Raw genomic sequence first — 19,443 nt, forward strand, 5'->3', positions numbered from 1 at the left:
GCCACTTCCCCTTCATTCTCTATATAGAAATAACATACATACATACATACATATAGATAGATATAACATACATGCATATATACACATGCATATATATGTACATGTATATATAATCTTTCTCAAAACTCACTTCCCTGGGTATCTCATTTTGAAAACATGGCAATGTTAAGGGTTGGATTGACAGCATCCCCCTTTAAGTTGTAATCCCCCTGGCTCAGGTGTGGAGCACTACACTTCATCACTAAGGGTCACTATATAAACATGGACTCAGTCTTCTGAAGCTGTGCACTCACACACTCTACTAACCACGCTGCCCTCCGAGGACTTCCCGGGAAGACAGCAGGGTACCAGTTATAGCCGCACTTCTTCAAATGCATGGGCCCTTTGCTCTTCTGTGCGTACATTTTCTTTTGCCCAGTGTGATCTGTGAGCTCTATAGATTGCAGTGTCTTTATGTTTAGTGTGAATGTTTGTAGTAAGTTAAATGATGAAAGTGCCATTGAAAGCCTTGGAATTTCCCTACTGGCCACTTATAGCTGGCCACCTGACCAAGAACATTTAGTCGCCAAATCTATTAGTTATTTCTCTTGGGACTATGACAAAACCCCTGATCAAACCAACTTCAGAGAGAAGAAATTGTCTCACATTTCAGGAAAGTTTCAGCTTCAGCACACCCTGATGGGGAAGGCATGGCAGTGGGAACCTATGTCCTCATCTACCAGGAAGCAGGCCAGGCAAGCCTCGAAGACCTGACCACAGTGTGCCACCTCTGCAACCAGGCCCCACAACTTCCACCCGCATCGCCACCATCTGAGGGTTAAGTGTTCAAACATACAAGCTTGTGATGTAACCAAACTTCAGGCCAACAGATCCAGAGAAACCCAAAGAGCTCTCCTAACTGAACTGTAATATCTCATCTTCCCCTTTGTAACATCAATAGTCAAGCCCCTTAATCTCCAGGTCCAGATGTTTCCGTGTGAGAAGTGATTTGAATAGAATCAGTTGGGAATTTCTACCAAAATAATAGTAGAGCCTCTGTGCTCTCTAACGCAATATATTTTCATCATTAAAATCAAAGTGTACATGATGTGTTTTAACCTGCTGTAGGAAGAGGGTTGTTGCAAGTGTTCTTCACTGATTACTGAAGCCTGATGCCTTCGAAACACAGGCCTGGGGATTTCTGAGGCGGTGCTATGGGAAAAGGGTTTGAGCAGAGGAGGAGAAAGAGGAAGGAAAGCTACCCTCTCCTTTCTGAGAGGCTGAGACCATCCCTCTGGATAATGCAAATCTAAAGTGATTATGCTTATCAATCAGATAACCTACTTAATTTCTCTTTCATCCAGAGTATAGAAGACAACAAAATAAACCTTGGAGCAACCTCACCTGGGTACCTTGACCTCTATAGACTTTTCCAAGGACTACTATTTCTCTCTCTCTCTCTCTCTCTCTCTCTCTCTCTCTCTCTCTCTCTCTCTCTCTCTCTCTCTCTCATTTTCATAACAAATGTGACTATAGCAAACAATCAGATAGAAATGCCATCCCACAGTGTCTCCTGCTGTTCAGGCAGATGGCTGTGTCCTGTCTCACAAGTTCCACTCCTAGGAAGACAACTGTTGACCAGGAATATTTACAACATATGACTGAATGTGAGATCTAAGACGCTGTTTGAAACTAAACTAATTTCTACCCTACAGACTCCCTGCTAATTAGTCAGCCTTGTGTTACTATAACAGAGTACCCGAGGCAATCAACTTATAATGAGAATAGGTTTCTGTATCTCCTCGTTTGAAAGTTCCAGTTCAAGATTGGACAGCCTCATTGGTTTGGGCTTCTGGTGAAGGCACCAGATGGCAATGGCCAGGAGCACATGGCAGAGAAAACTATTTACCCCATGAGCTTAGAGGGAGGAAAGGGAGGGGAGGAGGGATGGAGAGACAAAGAAGATAGAGAAAACATTCCATGGTCCTAGAGTCCTCCCCCGGAGTCACACCACAGTGACTTAAAAACTTTAACAGCTCCTCCAAAGGGCTTACTACCTCCTAATAACACCACCCTAGGGACCAGACCTTTATCTCATGGGCCTTTTGGGGGAAACTCATCCAGACTCAACACCTCCACCTGAATCAAGTCCTCAGTCAGTGAACCCTGGGTACCATGTCAAACACTTCGCCACTTCTGCTGATCAAATGTCATTCTCCAGTTGACCCAGAATCAACATCGTTGAGGTCTTTCTATACTTCAACCAAAACCTTCTGGTTAGGGTAATGCAGTTAGGTATGGTGGATAAGCTCACAGGGCAGCATTGCTGAGTCAGTCATTCACTGACACCTGTCTCCAAAAAGGCTGGTGTAGGCAGCCTTTCTTTTCTCTTTGTCTCTCTGTCTCTCTCTCCCTCTCTCATCCTGACCTCTTTAATAGACTAAAAAACCCAAAAAATTTCATTTCTCATTTTGAGGCAAACAGTTTTGCATGTAGACACAGGTCATTTATTTCTTTTCTAATGAGTTGCCCCTTAGTGTTCTTTCTAAAGCAGGGGAAGGTTTGAATTTTTTTTTTTCTTCTGCAGTTTGAGCACAGTGGAAATCCTATCGTTGAGTGGGATGGAAGCCTGGCCACTTACCAGGATCTGTAGGATGGGGAAGATCTTTGAAGAGGGGAAATTACTCAAATCAAATGAGCAGCAGAACATTAGGCTGCTATGAATATAAAGCAGCTCTCCCATGTTCTCTGAAGTGCCTGGTAAGTGTAAATGCTGATGCTTGAATGCTGATGCTGGAGAGGTACTCGGCTGGCCATTATGGGTACTGGCTGCTTTTCCAGGAGACTTGAGGTCCATTTCTGACACCAACAAGGGGGTTTACAACCGACTATAACTGCAGTTCCAGGGGGTCCAGAACCTTTGTACTTGAGTAGCAATGTACTTTACTGACTGAGCCATCTCTCTGGCCTCTTGATCTGCTTTTTAATATGTGTGCATATGTGTATCTACTACACACACGTACACACACACACATGCACATGAACACACATACACTATACATAAACTGACTCATGCCTATGTATTTGTTTTGCAGATTTTAGAGTTAAATCATTTTCTGTTCTTCCCCATGGGGCACAGGGCCATGCCTCTAAGTTTCCCAGTTTCCCTAGTGAAAAGGGAAAGTTGAGGAGGGTTTCACCACATGGCAGAAAATCCTTTTCAGGTGCTGACTGGTTTAAAGTGTAACTTTGAGGTTCCAGAAACCACAGATGAAACTGGGTACAGGAGCAATGTGTTGTTAAAACGGGGTCATGACCAACATCTAGGGAGAAAGAAAGAAAGAAAGAAAGAAAGAAAGAAAGAAAGAAAGAAAGAAAGAAAGAAAGAAAGAAAGGAAGGAAGGAAGGAAGGAAGGAAGGAAGAAAGGAAGAAAGGAAGAAAGAAAGAAAGGAAGGAAGGAAGGAAGAAAGGAAGAAAGGAAGAAAGGAAGAAAGGAAGAAAGGAAGAAAGGAAGAAAGGAAGAAAGGAAGAAAGGAAGAAAGAAAGAAAGAAAGAAAGAAAGAAAGAAAGAAAGAAAGAAAGAAAGAAAGAAAGAAAGGAAGAAAGGAAGAAAGGAAGAAAGGAAGAAAGGAAGAAAGGAAGAAAGGAAGAAAGGAAGAAAGGAAGAAAGGAAGAAAGGAAGAAAGGAAGAAAGGAAGAAAGGAAGAAAGGAAGGAAGGAAGGAAGAAAGGAAGAAAGGAAGAAAGGAAGAAAGGAAGAAAGAAAGAAAGAAAGAAAGAAAGAAAGAAAGAAAGAAAGAAAGAAAGAAAGAAAGAAAGAACGGAAAACCCAAAAACCCTGATGTTAACATGGAGTTATGACCAGCATTTAGGAGAAAAAAATAATCCTTCCGTAAGTACAGAAAGCACCATCACCACAGGAGGGAGAGGATGCAACAGAGTGCATGCAACAGAGAGCTTCATTTCTGGCCCTCAACTTTTTAATCCGTTCCGACTCCTGCCGCTCTGGGAATTCAGACGTGGTTTGGTCTAGCAGGATCTAGCAGGTTCAGTTTTTACCAAATGTTAGCTTATGGCCTAGAACAAAGCAGACATCCCCCAGACTTTTAGTCAAGGTTTTTTAACATAACTGGTATTTGAGATTTGGTTAAATTTTGAATTTTTCTATCTTGATTCTCCTGTAAATTCTATGGAACTCTACCTTAGTGAAGGAAAACTTCAAACTTCAAAACAGAGAAATGACATCTCTGAGACCACTGTGCCTCATGAAACTAGTGGCCAAAGAAGTTTAAAAAAAAAAAGTTAACATCACAGTTCAGACCAGCACAAACAAGAACCAGAGGAAAAAGAGCACCCAGGACAACAGACACAGCACTCATTTATATTGGGTACAAATTAGCATATAAACATGACTCAGAAAACATTAACCCCATAGCATAAGAAGCTCAAAGTAAAATAGAAAATAATCAAAATAATCCTCTCTCTCTCTCTCTCTCTCTCTCTCTCTCTCTCTTTCTCCCTCTCTCTCATTTTGTTTTCCTTTTTTGTTTGAGACAGGGTCTCTTTGTGTGTAGCCCTGGCTGTCCTAGAACTCTCTTTGTAGACCAGGCTGGCCTCAACTCACAGAGATCCACCTGCCTCTGCCTCTTGAGTGCTAGGATTAAAGTTGTGTGCCATCTCAATTTTGACGTTCCAACTTTGAATATAGAATTTTGCAAAGCACTCTCCTCCTTTATTAAGCATGGAAAAGTGAATAGCTGTAAAGCAGTCATTTTCGTTTTAAAAAGTAAAATTGACGAAGAAACTCAATATTTCAGTCTTTTGCAGAAGAATCCCAAGGTAAGACTGGTTTTACTGTGCATGTCTTTAAACCTTGTGATTTCTAGTCCTGCCTGGTCTACACAGTGAGTTTCAGGCCAGTCAGGGCTACACAGGGAGATTAACTGACATATCTATGTTACGATTTCCACACCTAAGGCTCAAGGGGTGTCTTGGAAGAGGAGGCAGAAAGATTATGAGAACCAGAAGACCAGGACATCTACTGTGAGACTGTCTCCTAGAAACCAGAAGACCAGGACATCTATGGTGAGACTGTCTCCTAGAAACAACAAGGAGGCTTCACCATGATACCTCAACAATATGGCTGCCTAAATAAGACCTGACCATGTATACCACCAATAGAGATACTAACACGGAAGGGAGAAATCTCTCTCATCCTGCTACCTGCTGATCCAGATGTAGAAGTCTCAGCTACCTCTCCAGCATCATGTCTGCCCCCTGCTGACATGCTTTCCGCCAAGACAATAATGGCTAGACCTCTGAACTGTAAGACATCCCCACTTAAATGTTTCTCTTTATGAGTTGTCATGGTCATGGTGTCTTTTCACAGCAATAGAACCCTAACTAAGACACGGTATAAAACAGCCTGCAAAGGACTTGTGGGATCACCCTAGATGATCATTCCTCAGAGTGCTGCAGAGAAGACAGTCTCTTCAGGGTCACTGTTCAGAATTGTCTGGAATAAGCTAAACCTCTACCTCGTATGCATTTGCACCTCCATTAGCCAGTGTTTATTTACATGAATTCCCCTAGGCACACATGGGTGAGTTTGCACAGCGTGCTACATTAAAGAGCACCTCTCTTAATCCTTTTCTACACAGGAGCAAGAACGTGATGCGCACTTCCCAGTGCCTTCTCATAGCATAAGAAACTGCCCTCTGAGGTGGGGACTTCCCTCACAGCTGCAATGAAAGGGTGCAACTCTGGAGTGAAGAACGAGCAGCTTACAAGAAATGAAGGGTGTCCTGGCACTGAAAGGCAGTTCAAGTTGAAGATCATACAGCAGAATATGCCTGTGATGGTCTGAGCTGAACTGTTCAGGGCATGTGCAGATGCACCGCTGTGGGGAATGAAATGAGCACTCTGTAAATGGATCCTTGGGTAGTCTGCCTTTGACAGGTAGCCCAAACATTCAGGTCCAGGAGTCGGTCGGTGCGGGCGGTAACTTGCCTTCAGAGGATGAATTCATTAGGAGCAGAAACAAACTGTAGGACTCTTCCGCTCTTATCTGATTTCTGCCCAAAAGTAGAGTCAGGTATTTAAAGTGGGAGTGTGGCCACTGGGAGAGCCCAGCCATTGTGTCCTTTGCAATCAAGAGCTCTGAGCTTTCCTTCATTTTGGTTCTCAGACCTGTTTGAATTCGTTCTTTAAATAGTCCGCTTAGACACCTAGCACAGACTTAATGGAGAGGGATGTCATTAATTCTTGGCTTAAAAAGCCAAGGTTTTGGGAAAACCCAGTCTTCCTGTGATACTAGGTCAGTGGCTGTGGGCGGCCTGTGCTCACTGCTGGGCACCCTCAGACCTTTCCAGGTGTTGAAGAAAGAAATCATCCTGAGTCAGTGGGACTGTGACTTCTCTGTCCACTGTTTAGGTGGATTAATGACACACAACTATCTTCAGTCACACAAGCTGCCTGATCTGGAAAATTCCAGTTAACCGCCTCCTGTGCTCTTTCAATACAGCAAAGGTTCAAAGTCACAACCCCTAGACCAGAGTTAGTTTCAGCATGACCAGAAGACTTGACCATTTGAGTGGTGTGAAGGAGACGCAGAACTTTCAAAAGTAGCTCCCATTGGAGCAAGAAATGGCCACTGGGAGTAAGTAAATGAGATTAGGTTTGTGCAGGGGTCAAGCTCCGTCATCACAGCAAGCTCAGAGCTGGTCTCTCAGTTTTGAAGGATAAGCCCAGAGTTAGAAAAATCCTCTTAACCCATCAGGGCATCAAGCATGCACAGAGATTCTCTCTCTCTCATAGGCAAAGGCTTAAGTATCAGTGATATGCGGTAAACAGAATATGACTGAGGGGTTTGAGGGTGGAGACCCGGGGACCGTGTTCAGTTAAACTCTCTTTGTAACCTGAACACAGAGGCCCAGAGGGCACCACTGTGGTGATGATGGTTGGGAGAAAAATCACAGATTTTTTGACTCTCCATTATTTATTATGGGCTCCTCTCTAATCATTGATCTAACGACATCAATAGACTCATCGCTCAATGGGAAATATATCTATTCTTCTTTAAACAAACAGTTGTACTAGGTTAAACCCAACAGCACACTAAATTTAACACCTGGACCTTGCAACTGTGTCCCTTCCTCCACATTACTTTATGTCCTTTATTTTGTGCCTTTGAGCCAAATTAGACGCGAAACCTAAAAACACTAAGTTCTAACCAGTGAAGTAAATAATACAGTAGCTTGGTTATAATGGATTTCACAGTGGACCATTGACCATATGGCTAGACAACACGGTGAGCTTCTGGAGCCTTTAAGAAGAGTGTAGGCCAGGGCTGGTGAGATGGCTCAGTGGGTAAGAGCACCCGACTGCTCTTCTGAAGGTCCAGAGTTCAAATCCCAGCAACCACATGGTGGCTCACAACCATCCGTAACGAGATCTGGCGCCCTCTTCTGAAGTGTCTGAAGACAGCTACAGTGTACTTACATATAATAAATAAATAAATCTTTAAAAAAAAAAAAAAGAAGAGTGTAGGCCAGAAGCTGGCCCAGAGGTGTCACCTCGTCACATTTCCTGAGGGTCCACCTCTTGGTTGAGCTACTTGGCTGGTTTCCTGAGTAGTTCCCATAAGTAGTTGGTAGAGAATTCAGTGTGGGAGCTGAAACATTGCCTTGAGTTACAAGCATAACCGCTCTGCCTTCAAGTTAGGAGTTTCATTGCTGTGGTAAAACAACAGTACCCAAAGCAACTTGTTTATTTTATCTTAGACTTCCAGGTAACAGTCCATCACTGAGGGAAGCCAGGCCAAGAACCCGAAGGCAGAAACTGAAGCTGAAGCCATGGAGGAACGTGACATAGAGGCTCCTTCCTCCTGGCTTGTTCAGCCGGCATTTTTATACCACCCAGAAACACCTGCCCAGGGGAAGGGCCCATCCCACATCAATCATCAAGGAAGAAACAGTCTTACAGACTTGCCTGTAGGCCAATCCCATGAAACATTTTCTCAGTTAAGATTCTTTCTTCCCAAATGACCCTAGCTCGTGTCAAGTTAACGTAAAACTAGCCAGCACACCTCTGTCTGACAAATGTTTGCTGAATGCTTGTGCACATGAAATACTATGCTAAGCACTCCACACAGAACAGAGGTATTATGCCTCATGTAGACTTAAGGAATGCCAGTCACAGGGAGAGTAAGTAATTTGCACATGGATATAGATCTGTGAGAGTGGCACTGCTCTACATTTGACCTCCAAGTCTGTCATGCCACACTGTTAAGCATGTGGGGCCATCATGCCTGGACCTCTCCTCTTTACAGGAACTTCAAACTGGGAGCAGCTCAGATGTCCATCAACAGGGGGATGAACTCAGAAGTCTAGTCTCAAAATGGAGTACTATACAGTAGTAAAAACAAACAATTCAGTTTTTAAAAAGAAACAGAACAGAACAAAAAGCTACCCACCAAAGAGTACATGTGTTTGGTTCTGGCTACACAAAACTTAACAACAGGCATGATTAAACCATGATGCTTTGGACTGCACACTTGGGTGGCTACTCCAGAGAGAAGATCTGGAGCCTTATTACTGAAAAGGCTTTTGAGGGCTAAGGGGTGGTCGGCCCTGGGTGCTGATGCCTGTGGTACAAGCAAAGGCATCTCCATGATAACCATCCACTCTACTGTCCACTTCCATGTTAAGCAGTTTCTATCCCATAATTTAAAATAAAAACCAACACCAACCTCATCCCTGTCACAGGGCTTTTCTTAGTGCAGAAGGGGGCAAGGAGTGGCTGGAGACTTTACTGTTTGCCTGTTCGGTTCCTCAAAACTGCTGTCCCTCACAGGTCACAACGGTACAGTTAAGGGTCTTCCTGGTGGTTCTCTCTTCCTGAGTACTTTCTCTAGTGGAGACACCCCTGAGATGTCCAGACTCCTTAAAGAGTGTAAATGGCTAAAGAACTTGATGTTATAAGGGTTGCCTCAGCTGTCAGCCTGACACAAACCCAGAGTCACCTGGGGAGAAGGAGCCTCCGCTAAAGCATTGCCCAGGTCGGATTGGCCTGTGGCCATGTCTGTGAGGTATTTTCTTTATTCTGTTAAGTGTATTATTGCATGCAGGTGCAGGTGCCAGAGTTTAAGTGTGGAGGTCAGAGGACAATTCTATGGAGTCCTTTCTCTCCCTCCACCTTTGCGTGGGTTCTGGGGTTTAAACTCGGGCTACCAGGTTTGCTTGGCAAGTGCCTTTACCTGCTAAGCTATCCAACCAGCACCTATGAAGCAGTTTCTTACACTGCTAACTGAAGTGGGAGGGTCATCACTGTGGGCGGAGTCATCCATCCCTAGGCAGGTGGGCCTGGGATGTATATAAAAGCAGGCTGAGCACGTCAGGGGATAATAAACCAGCCTGCCTCCATTTTAGGATTGAAATCCATCTTAGACTAAAGACAAACCAGATTCATTTTGTTTATGATTAAATCTTTTTCTCAGGGATTGGGCTATGCCCCACCTGTAGCCTAACTACAAATATACTGCCTGTTCCAGGAAACAGCAACCATGCCTTTGCTTCTAAGTTATTACGACCACCTTGCCACCATGTCTTTGTTTCAGGGGGCCGCTATGACCAACTTGCTTTGTTCATGTTCTGCTTCTGACTTTGTCTACTTGGCATGTGGAAATCCCCTACTCCTGAGCTATAAAAACTTTTATCTTCCCCAAGTCCAATGCTGATCTCTTGAACCACGCCCTAGGGAAGAGACAGCCATGTACACGAATGTAAACAGCTTGTTTTAATTAATGGCTTGCTTGTCCAGCCACTGTACTTGAGTATGGCTTCATCTCTTGATATCAAACTCATCATGGCTCTCAGACTTCCACTTCCATCCAGCCATCGGTGCCAAGCCAAGGCAGGAATATCTTGCAGTTAGGGCATTCTTTTCTCTGATTATAGTCATTAAAAATATTATTACACTAGAAAAGACAATGTGAAGAGACTCAGAAGACCAACAGCAGATTTGGGGAAAATATGTGGAAATTATGTATTTGACATATGACCAGTATACAAATATGTAAGGAACATGTAACGAGTATTTAAAATTTGAAAGGAAAACAAGCAACACAAACTTAAAGTTGGCAAAGCTGAGTAGATACCACCCTAAGAAGATGCAAGGATGGTAAATAAGCATATGAAAATATGTTCTGCACCTCAGATCATCAGGACATTGCAAAGTAAAATGGCAGTGGGGGATGACACTATACAGTCAATAGATGGCTCAAACCCATGGTACTGACAACATCATATACAGACCCTAGGAATTCTGCACTGATTGTGGTAACAAAACATGGTATAGTCGCTTTGGAAAACAACTTGACAACTTCTTACAAAGCAAAGAAGCTTGTGTCACATAATCCAATACTGACCTAAGGGAGTCAAAAATCTGCTTCCACACCAAAGTTTGCCCAAATGTCCCTAGTAGCTTTATTAATAATTATCCATACCTGAAATAATGAAGATGATTCTCAGTTGGTAAACAGATAAACAGACTGTGGTACATCTATACAATGGAATAGTATGCAGCCATCTAAACAACCATAGAGCCATGATAAAAACATAACACAGCTTCAGGTATACATTGCTAAGTGAGAGAAGCCAATCTGAAAAGGACATGTACTGTGTTCCATTGTATGAGGGTCTGGAAGACTTGGAAAAATGGAGACAATAAAGTTTTAAAAAAAAATCAGTAGTTTCTAGAGGCTTGAGCACCAGGATAGAAGAAAGAATAGGTGGAGGCACAGGTGAGGTTTGTAGCTCAGGGAGACGGCTCTAGACCATATGGTGGATAGCTGCCTTATCTGCTTGTCAAACCCCATGGAATGCACAACACACAGAATGAACCCTTAGTTAATAATGTGTCAATACTGGCTTTCAAATGAATCACACTGCGGCAAAATCCGTTTTTATGGTGCTAGGATTGGAGCAGGGGCTGCTGCAGTGTAAGCACGTGACATTCCAGGGAGCTACAGGGAATCCCTTGGAACATGTCAAAAACAGGGGGATAATGTGGGGAGGGCTATATTGAAATCATTCACTCCTTTGCTCAGTGTTCTGGAAACAATCAAACAGAGACTCGAAGTCCATTAAAATACAAGAGCTGGGTGCATGCCTTTAGCCCCAGCACCAGAGAGGCAGAGGAAGGCAGATCTCTGAGTGTGGTTGGTGCCAATTTGTTTCAGGCCAGCTGTGGTGGTTTGAATGAGAATGGCCCCCATAAACTTGTATGTTTGAATGCTTGTTCCCAGAGTTGGTGGAACTGTTTGGGAAGGATTAGGAGGAGTGGTCTTGTTGGAGGGGGTGTGGCACTGGGTGGGTGGGGTGGGCTTTGAGGTCTCAAGAGCCCACACCATCCCTGGTTAGCTCTTTCTCTGCCCACGTTTGTAGATCAGAGGTAAGCTCTCAGTTACTACTCCAGTCTCATGCCTGCCTGCCTGCCTGTTACTGTGCTCCTTGTCATGATGATCATAGATTCTAACTTTCTAAAACCATACGCCCCAAATTAATGTTTTATATAAGCTGCCTTGGTTAGGGTATTTTTATCATGGCACTATAAAGTAATTAAGATACCAGTCAAGGTTACATAGCAAGTCTTTGTCTCAAATACACACACACACACAGACACACCACCACCAACAACAACAACACCACCAACAACAACAACAATAGCAACAACAGAAAAAAGTACTATAGTCAATTTCAGAAAACAAGCTGAAGTACAATGAAAACCAATAACTCCATTTCTACCATGAAGCAATTCCATGTCTGATTTTAAAGTTAAGCTTAAAATGAAATAAAGAAGGTGGCTAAGAATAATGGAGCAACCTACATGCATCACTTAAGATATCATAGAAGCTAAAATCAGAATCCATCCAGGCTCATTTCACAGTCCTGCCACAGGCATCACTCCTGGATGCTCAGACCTTGACTTGGCTGGTGTACAGCACTGTCTTGTCTTCCTTGGCAGCTGTGGTCCTGATGTCCTGGGTCAACGCCAGGACTTGGCAGCGGCAGGAAGTGCATCCCAACCTAACTCTCATGGGCAGCACTGCCAAGGCAGGAACAATCTAGGCAGAAATGCTGTCACAGACTTTGTAATGAGCTTCCCAACAGGGCAGAGACAAGACCAGATCTTGGAAGACTAAGGAGAGTGTGGTGGTTTGAATAAGAATGACCCCCAGAGGCTCATATATTTGAATGCTTAATCACTAGGGAGTGGAACTGTTTAAAAGGATTAGAAGGATTAGGAGATATGGCCTTGTTGGAGTAGGTATTGCCTTGTTGGAAGAGGAAATGTGTTCCTTGGGCATGGGCTTTGAGGTTTTAAAACCCCTTGCAAGGCTCAGTCTCTGTCTCTGTGTCTGTCTCTGTCTCTGTGTCTGTCTCTGTCTCTCTGTCTGTCTCTCTGTGTCTCTGTGTCTCTGTGTCTCTGTCCCTCTCTTTGTCTCTCTCTATGTTTATTTCTCTCTGTGTCTGTCCGTCTCTCTGTGTCTATCTCTCTGTGTGCCTCTGTCTTTGTGTCTCTGTCCCTCTGTGTCTCTCTTTCTTTTTTCTGTCTCTCTCTGCCTGCAGATCAGGTTGCAGCTCTCAGCTACTGCTCTGGCACCATGCTCACTATAGTGCTCCTCACTCTGATGACAATGGACTCTGAAACGGTAAGCAAACCCCCACTTTTGAAAAATAAGAGTTGCCTTGGTCATGGCGTCTCTTCGAAGCAATGGGACACTAATTAAGGCAGGGAGCTTTGTGGGCTCTGCAGTGGTGGCCCGGCAGACCTTCTCATGGCTTCCAGTCACCAACTGCCAGTGGGCCTCTCTCCCTCCAGCCTTCACCATAGTCAGATTTCACAATGAACTCTGAGCAAGGAGGGAGAGGCGGCCACTTTTGTGGACTCTGCCTCTTCTTCATCTCTCAAACTTCTTATTAAATGTAGACCTATAAGAAATCCTTGACTCTTGGCAGGGACACTTTTAGAGAGCCCAGTTTTGGACAGAGGTCTCTGTGAAGGTTAACTGCAAAGACAGCATTGGCTTTGGAGCACTCTGTTATATTTGCAAAATGAATGCAAGCACTTTGGTGATCAGGAATGTAACTGTCACTCACTGACACTCAGACTTCAGGCCACCTGCAATTCCTGGTGCCTGACAAGATTAATAAAGGGATTCAGAGTGATCTAATTGAGAGGAAGAAATTTAGACAAAGTTGAAATCAGTTTGACATAAGTGAAATATCCAAAGGTGCGGTTACTTTTCTAGTTACTTTTAGTGGATAATTGTTTTTCTAAAATTTCTTTTTATTATAATCCAAAAACTACCAGACTGCAAATCAGGAAGCTATCTTTTTAGAAACAAACAACAAACAACACGGGGCTTTCAAGATGATTCAAAAATTGGCGGCCTAGGATAGGTTCTGGCATGTAGAAAGTATTAATAGGAATTTTAAAAATAAACATATGATTAAACAAAAAGAAGAACAAATGCCCAAGAAATACATCTTTATGTAGTAAGTAAGAATCAGTTTGAGTTTGCACATGTTCCTGTCAATCCTATTAAATATTTGACTGGTTGGATTAATGGAAAAGTGGTGAGTGCCCATCTCTTTCTAAATGCACTGTGTATATTTGAGCTCATGCAGGTCAGTTGGGAAAAGTCTTGGACTCTAGCTAAGGGCGGTGTCCAAATCCCAGCTTTAAGCTGTTTTGGTGGCTTCTCTAGAGCTCTAGACTAAGCACTCAGGGTTTATTCCCTGGCCCTGACCCACCAGGGTCTTTCCGTCACTGTGGTGGTGTTCCTCGAGTCAGGAGGAAAGCTGCTGAGTGCTGGTGTTGCCTTAAGAAATCATAAAGGTCACAGAATGTTCTTTTTGTCTTCCACAAAACCAGGTTGAAATAACAGGCCATCAAAGGCAGAGAATGACTCAGGCATAATGGCTATAATCCCAGCATTTAGGAGGCAGAGGCTTGTGGATCTCCATGAGCTGGAGGCCACCTCCAATATCAAAGTAAAAGACAAAAAACGAAACAAACAGCAACAATAAAAGGAAACCACTTGCGTCCACAGTCACTTGTTCTATGAGCATGTTCTTATTGCTCTCCCTGTTGTGGTGATCAGTACCTGGCACACGCGTCTTGAGAAAGGAAGGCTTTATTTCAGCCTGCAGTTTGTGCGTGTAGTTCTCTCTGGAGGCCGGAGTGTGACCCACCTGTTCATACTGAATTCACAGTCAGGAAGCAGAGCTGAGGCTTAGCTTGCTTTGCCTTCCTTAATTAGTCCCAGCCCACTCTCAGGGAACTTTGCCAGTCCATAAGCTGGTGATGCCCAGCCTCTCAGGGGGACCTTGCCTCTTCAGTTAAACCTTTCTGGAAACCCCCTCCTCCATACTCCACGAGGTGTGTCTCCTGATGATTCCAAATCTAGGCAAGTTGACAATCAGCATTCATCAGCACGGCTTTGTACCTAAATTGTGGAAGACTTTGGTTTGTCCCATTATGTTTTAGCATCTATGTCTTTTCTATGGCTTGCTTACTCCAGTAGTTTTTTTTTTTTTTTGCTCTTGCTTCCATTGTATTCCATCATGGCTTTGGATGCCCGAGAAACTTGTTCAGGAGGTTGAGGATGTAGTTTAGTGGTAAAAAGTAGGCAAGTGTGAAGTCCAGGTTTAATCCTCAGTAACCATAAACTGTGATCCCAGAGAGTTTAAAATCTGCCACAAGCATGGAAGCAGATAGAACACATGGCCGGATGAGAGAAATTACTATGTATAGAATCAAAGGACACAGAGTTAAGGGTCATCATGGACCATGAAGAACACAGAGGATCCCAGCATCGTGTAGAGGGGACAACATAAAGCCAGGGAAGAAGGAATACTCAAGGCATGTCCACAGAGTAGAGAGTAGCTCAGGGATTCTGACCCACAGAAGAAGAAAGAGGGACCAGTGAACATCAGGGCCAGAAAGGGAGACCAGCACAAGAACATAGGAAGCCTTCAATGACATGTCAAGAGTTGACATGGGGAAGCCATGAAGAGTGGAGAAAGAGAATGGTGTGACCAGCTGCACCTCAGAAATGCATCTTAGACTTCTGTGTATAAGAGGGAGGAGAAAGGAGCCAGGGAAACCACTGGGGGTAGATGCCATATTTATAGAGTATAAGGAGAAAACAAAAGTGATGGCATGGCGATTGACCCAAGATTGGAAGGAAGAGACAGCTTCAAGAAAGTACCTAAGAGCTATTTCTAAAGGTCCAATCTGCACCTTCTTAGGAAGTCTGACTTTGGAGACTATGTTTCTGAAGACTCGAAAGATAATTGTAATGCAATACGTCTCTTTTACACATATTTTACTGGCTAGACACGCAGTATGTGTTTACTCCTGAACTACCCCACCACAACTCAGTGCCTTACAGTAAGAACTAGCTTTCTCCACCAGCCACTCATACTTGAGTACTTCTGTAGAAATGGCAAGTCCCCACGGCCCCTGAGCATCCTTTCCTGGGAGCCAGGCTGTGAGCAGTGCCCTTCGCTGGCTCACTGGTCCCCACACAGCCCTCCTGCACATAGCTGCTGCCCCTTGCAGTTTACACATGTGAGTACTGCTGTAGAGCTGTTGTGTGTGATACGTAGTTTCCGTTGCCGATGAGATTGGAATAAAAGACACAGAAGGCATTGGTATGTGCATGCCAGGGCATGTCTTTAAGGGAGTTTCCAGGGAGGTTTAACTAGAGAGGAAAGAGCCCCCTTCCCCCAAAATGTATGACATCATTATGTGGAATGGGGTCCGAGACTGAGTAAAATGGGGAAAAAAGGAGGTACCCCTGAGCCCCAGCATTCATAGCCCTCTGCTTCATGACTGTGGATTCTCTGTGAACACTTCCCTTATACGCCTGCCTCCACGCCTTCCCACCACTGGGGTCTGTCTCATCCTGTCTGCTTGATAAGAGTACATGTTCCATGTGGGCTGGAAGACAGCACACATTCAAATGCACTTCCACATCAAATTACACTGCATTTGCACTGACGGAAAAATGGGCAAAGAAGAATTTTGGAGTGAGCTGAGAAATAACTATACCTTTCAACAAAGCAGATCATGTTAACATTGGGTCTAACAACCATATTTGAAGTAGAAAGCTTTCTTTTCTCTTTCTTTCTTTCTTTTTTTCTTTCTTTCTTTCTTTCTTTCTTTCTTTCTTTCTTTCTTTCTTTCCTTCTTCCTTTTTTATTTTATTATTTTTATCTTAAGTAAATGGGTGTTTTGCATACAGTACATAGGTAGATGTCCACCACATGTGTGTCTAGTGCTCATGAAGGTCAGAAAATGTCACCAGACTCCTAGGAACTGTAGTTATAGGTGACAGTGAGCAGGGGTCAAGCTCAAGTGCTCTGGAAGAGCAATCAGTGTTCTTACCTGCTGAGACATCACTCCAGTCCCAAATTTTTTTCCCCTTGAACTAGGGCTATATATGTTCATAAATATAATTTCTATAATCATGTTCTATACTTCTTCTTCTTCCAGAAGCAATGATTCTAGCCTGAAACTGACTTCTACCATATAGAATAGCAAAGAGTTTAGAAAAAGAACCAGAACTCTTTGGCTCTAAAGACAAGTGGTGAGACATCCTTTGCTAGGTGGATGGCCTTGCTACCCAGAGTGCAGAGAAGTATTCTCCAAGTCCATAGTCATTGCTAAGCCAGAGATTTAGACCTAGAAGGATTGATTCTGCCATAATCTAGATAGCTCTTTATCTTTGCTTTAACAAAAGACGTTTTGGAACAGTTTCATAATTTGAGGATTTTTACAAGGGAATGTGGCCCTTGATATTCATTTAAGCACATCCGCAGGAGGTAACTGCTATCACTGATGTATGCATTTGGCTGTTTGAGGTAGAATCTTGTTGCAACCCATGCTGGCCCCAGACTTGAGGGGTATCCAAGGCTGGTTACGAATCCTGATCTTCCTGCCTTTACCTTCCAAGTGCTGGGGTTGTGCCACTGTGCCCATCTTAAAACTGCTACTTTTAAATATAAATATTGTCCCCAGCCTTTATGGCTTCCTGTTAACATTACATAGTCTCACTAATTGGATCCTGACTTCTAGATAGGCCTGCGCAATGACTTTCTAGGACATATACCAGCGTACAAATGGCCAAACCGTGTGTATTCCGAGTGTCTTCCTTACCAGGTTTGAGAGAGTCTTCACAGGGGCTCGGTCTTTGGTGAGCTGCGGCAGTGTGGTACACCCGAAAAGGTGACACATCAGTTCCAGCAACTGAGAGCTGCCAAAAGATCCAGTGAGAGAAAGGCCATTTTACCCTCTGATGAAGTAGCCTTCAGAACAGGCTTTCCATTAAACGAAGGGACCTTTGCCCCTGTCTGCATCGGTGATACTTGTATGCTTCTTAGGTCTTGTATAGAACTGAGTGACAGTCCTCCCTCTCCTGGGGCAGTTAGGAGCCAAGCTGCATTTTGCCCCACACATTTGCACCCAATCCCTTCTTCATTCACTCACAAAGCGGGGGAGAAACAAACAAACAAACAAACAAACGAACGAACAAAACCAAAACCAAAAACCAAAACCAAAAAACACAGGCATGTGCTAATTCTCATCTTTACTTAATTTTTATCCTTGAGAGAGAAACAAAGAAAACCTATCGGAAGGTATTAATCTGCCATTTCTAAGCACATCGTCCAAAGGATTTTTTTTTTTTTAAATCTTACATATGCTCAGCAGAGTTACTGGCAAAAACTGTACATTTTCTTCATTTCACCCTTTCAACATCAAATAGGAGGCAGCAAAAATTGGATCAGACTTCAAAGCCTGCTGTGGGCTCCAAGTCACAGAGAGACGCCTCCATTTCACATGCTGAATTCAAGCAGGGTATCAAAGTGCTACCAGAGAACCTCAGGTCCTCTCTCAGAGAGAGGCTCCAGCGGCTGCAGAGTGGAGCACTCAGCAAATCACCTCAGGGAGCAGCCAGCGTTTATTCTCGGCAGCAAATTGCCAGGCTTTTGATTCTTTCTTCACTGTGCCTCCCTGTCCCTCCACTGAACCAGGGTTCTTTAGCTGGGTTTTTGTCTCAAAAACTTCAAAATATCACTATAAGTTTCATGTTTTCATGGCCGGGCCAGGCAGTCACAGACAGGCTCTATGCCCATGGACTTGGACTGGGACGCCCACGGACTGGGTCGGGACCGAAGGAAAGGTACCAGGTTACCTCAGCAACAGCATATCCAGCTGCTGTATCTGCATGTCCTGAGGTGACATCACAGCCTGTTGGGGGACTCTGGGCTTGTGGGTGCCTAAAAGGACAACAAAAATCATAATTTTTAAAAAGCCTGAAAATTACAATAAAAATTAATAGGATTACTGTTGAAAAACAAAAAACCAAAACATTATTTTCCTCTCCAAAAAGGTACACAAACTCATCCCTTCTGCTTCAGTCGCATCCCACGCCAGTCACTGATTAAAAGGATTTACTGTCCGTGTAAAGAAATGCATCTTTCTGGTATTGTCTCTGTGTGTCCCCCAGATACACAGCCTACGTGAAGCCTTAAGACCTGGAAGCTGCCCCTTTAAAGTTGTGTGGGTTAGTGAGCAATGCCAGGTTTCCAGAGACTTTACCGAGCTGATGTAAGGCTGTTCTTTCTGCTCTGTGCATTTACCACATTCTGTATTCAAGAGGTGCAGGTGTGCTGTGTGGTCCGACAAGCTTGGGGATGGCAGGTGGAACATGGCAGAAGTCTCCTTGCTACACAATGCTTCAACAGTCACAGTGCACACTGGACCTCTAAAGCGGAGGCCGGGCTGATTACGGTGTCTGAAGTTACCAGACCAAGAACTTACTAACATCTAGTGAACTATTACATTTTCATAGGAAACAAGTTTGGCACAATTGAATGTAGCCAAAAGCACAAAGCAAGGTCAAGATAGCATCTTTCAGCTAGGCTTGGAGGCGTGTGCGCGCACACACACACACACACACACACACACACACACACAAGTGACTCAGGGGGTATTTCAGGTATTCTGGGTCTGAGCTTCCCTTAGCTATAAAGTAAAGGAATTGAGGTAAACTGGCTTTAGCCATTTAAATAATCAGGCCTGGGGGTGGGAGGAGGGGACTGCCATTACTTAGCATCACGTGTCTCCCAGACTGAAGGTAAAGGATCAGAGAGGCTGCCTTCTGCATTCTTTATCAGCACCCATCTCAGTGCCTGGGACACAGTAAGTATTTAGTAATTGTTAGACACATTGGGAAAAATCCCATGATGTTAGGCCGCACAGGTCAGGAAAAAAAAATATCCTTAACAGTAAATTTAAATTAGCTAGTATTTCTATTGAAATCTGATTTTAAAAATGTTCTTGAATATCTAACAAGGTCTTCATAATCCTCCGAGCTAAGCACTTCCACTG

At 43.8% G+C, this 19,443-nt stretch overlaps 1 protein-coding gene across 1 annotated transcript in view; it reads right to left on the minus strand.

The window, feature by feature from the left end:
* The window catches only part of Myo3b (myosin IIIB), a 336,609-nt gene that overhangs the window by 68,271 nt on the left and 248,895 nt on the right, over nucleotides 1-19,443 (minus strand). Inside the window, exons 29-30 of the mRNA XM_021150395.2 lie at nucleotides 18,245-18,329; nucleotides 17,209-17,305 (exon numbers count right to left, since the gene is read on the minus strand). Coding sequence (XP_021006054.1) covers nucleotides 17,209-17,305; nucleotides 18,245-18,329 — 182 coding nt within the window. The remainder of the gene's footprint in view (nucleotides 1-17,208; nucleotides 17,306-18,244; nucleotides 18,330-19,443) is intronic.

Source organism: Mus caroli, unplaced genomic scaffold (assembly GCF_978045245.1).
Source record: "Mus caroli unplaced genomic scaffold, Mus_caroli_1 scaffold_2, whole genome shotgun sequence".
Taxonomy (NCBI): Eukaryota; Metazoa; Chordata; class Mammalia; order Rodentia; family Muridae; genus Mus; species Mus caroli.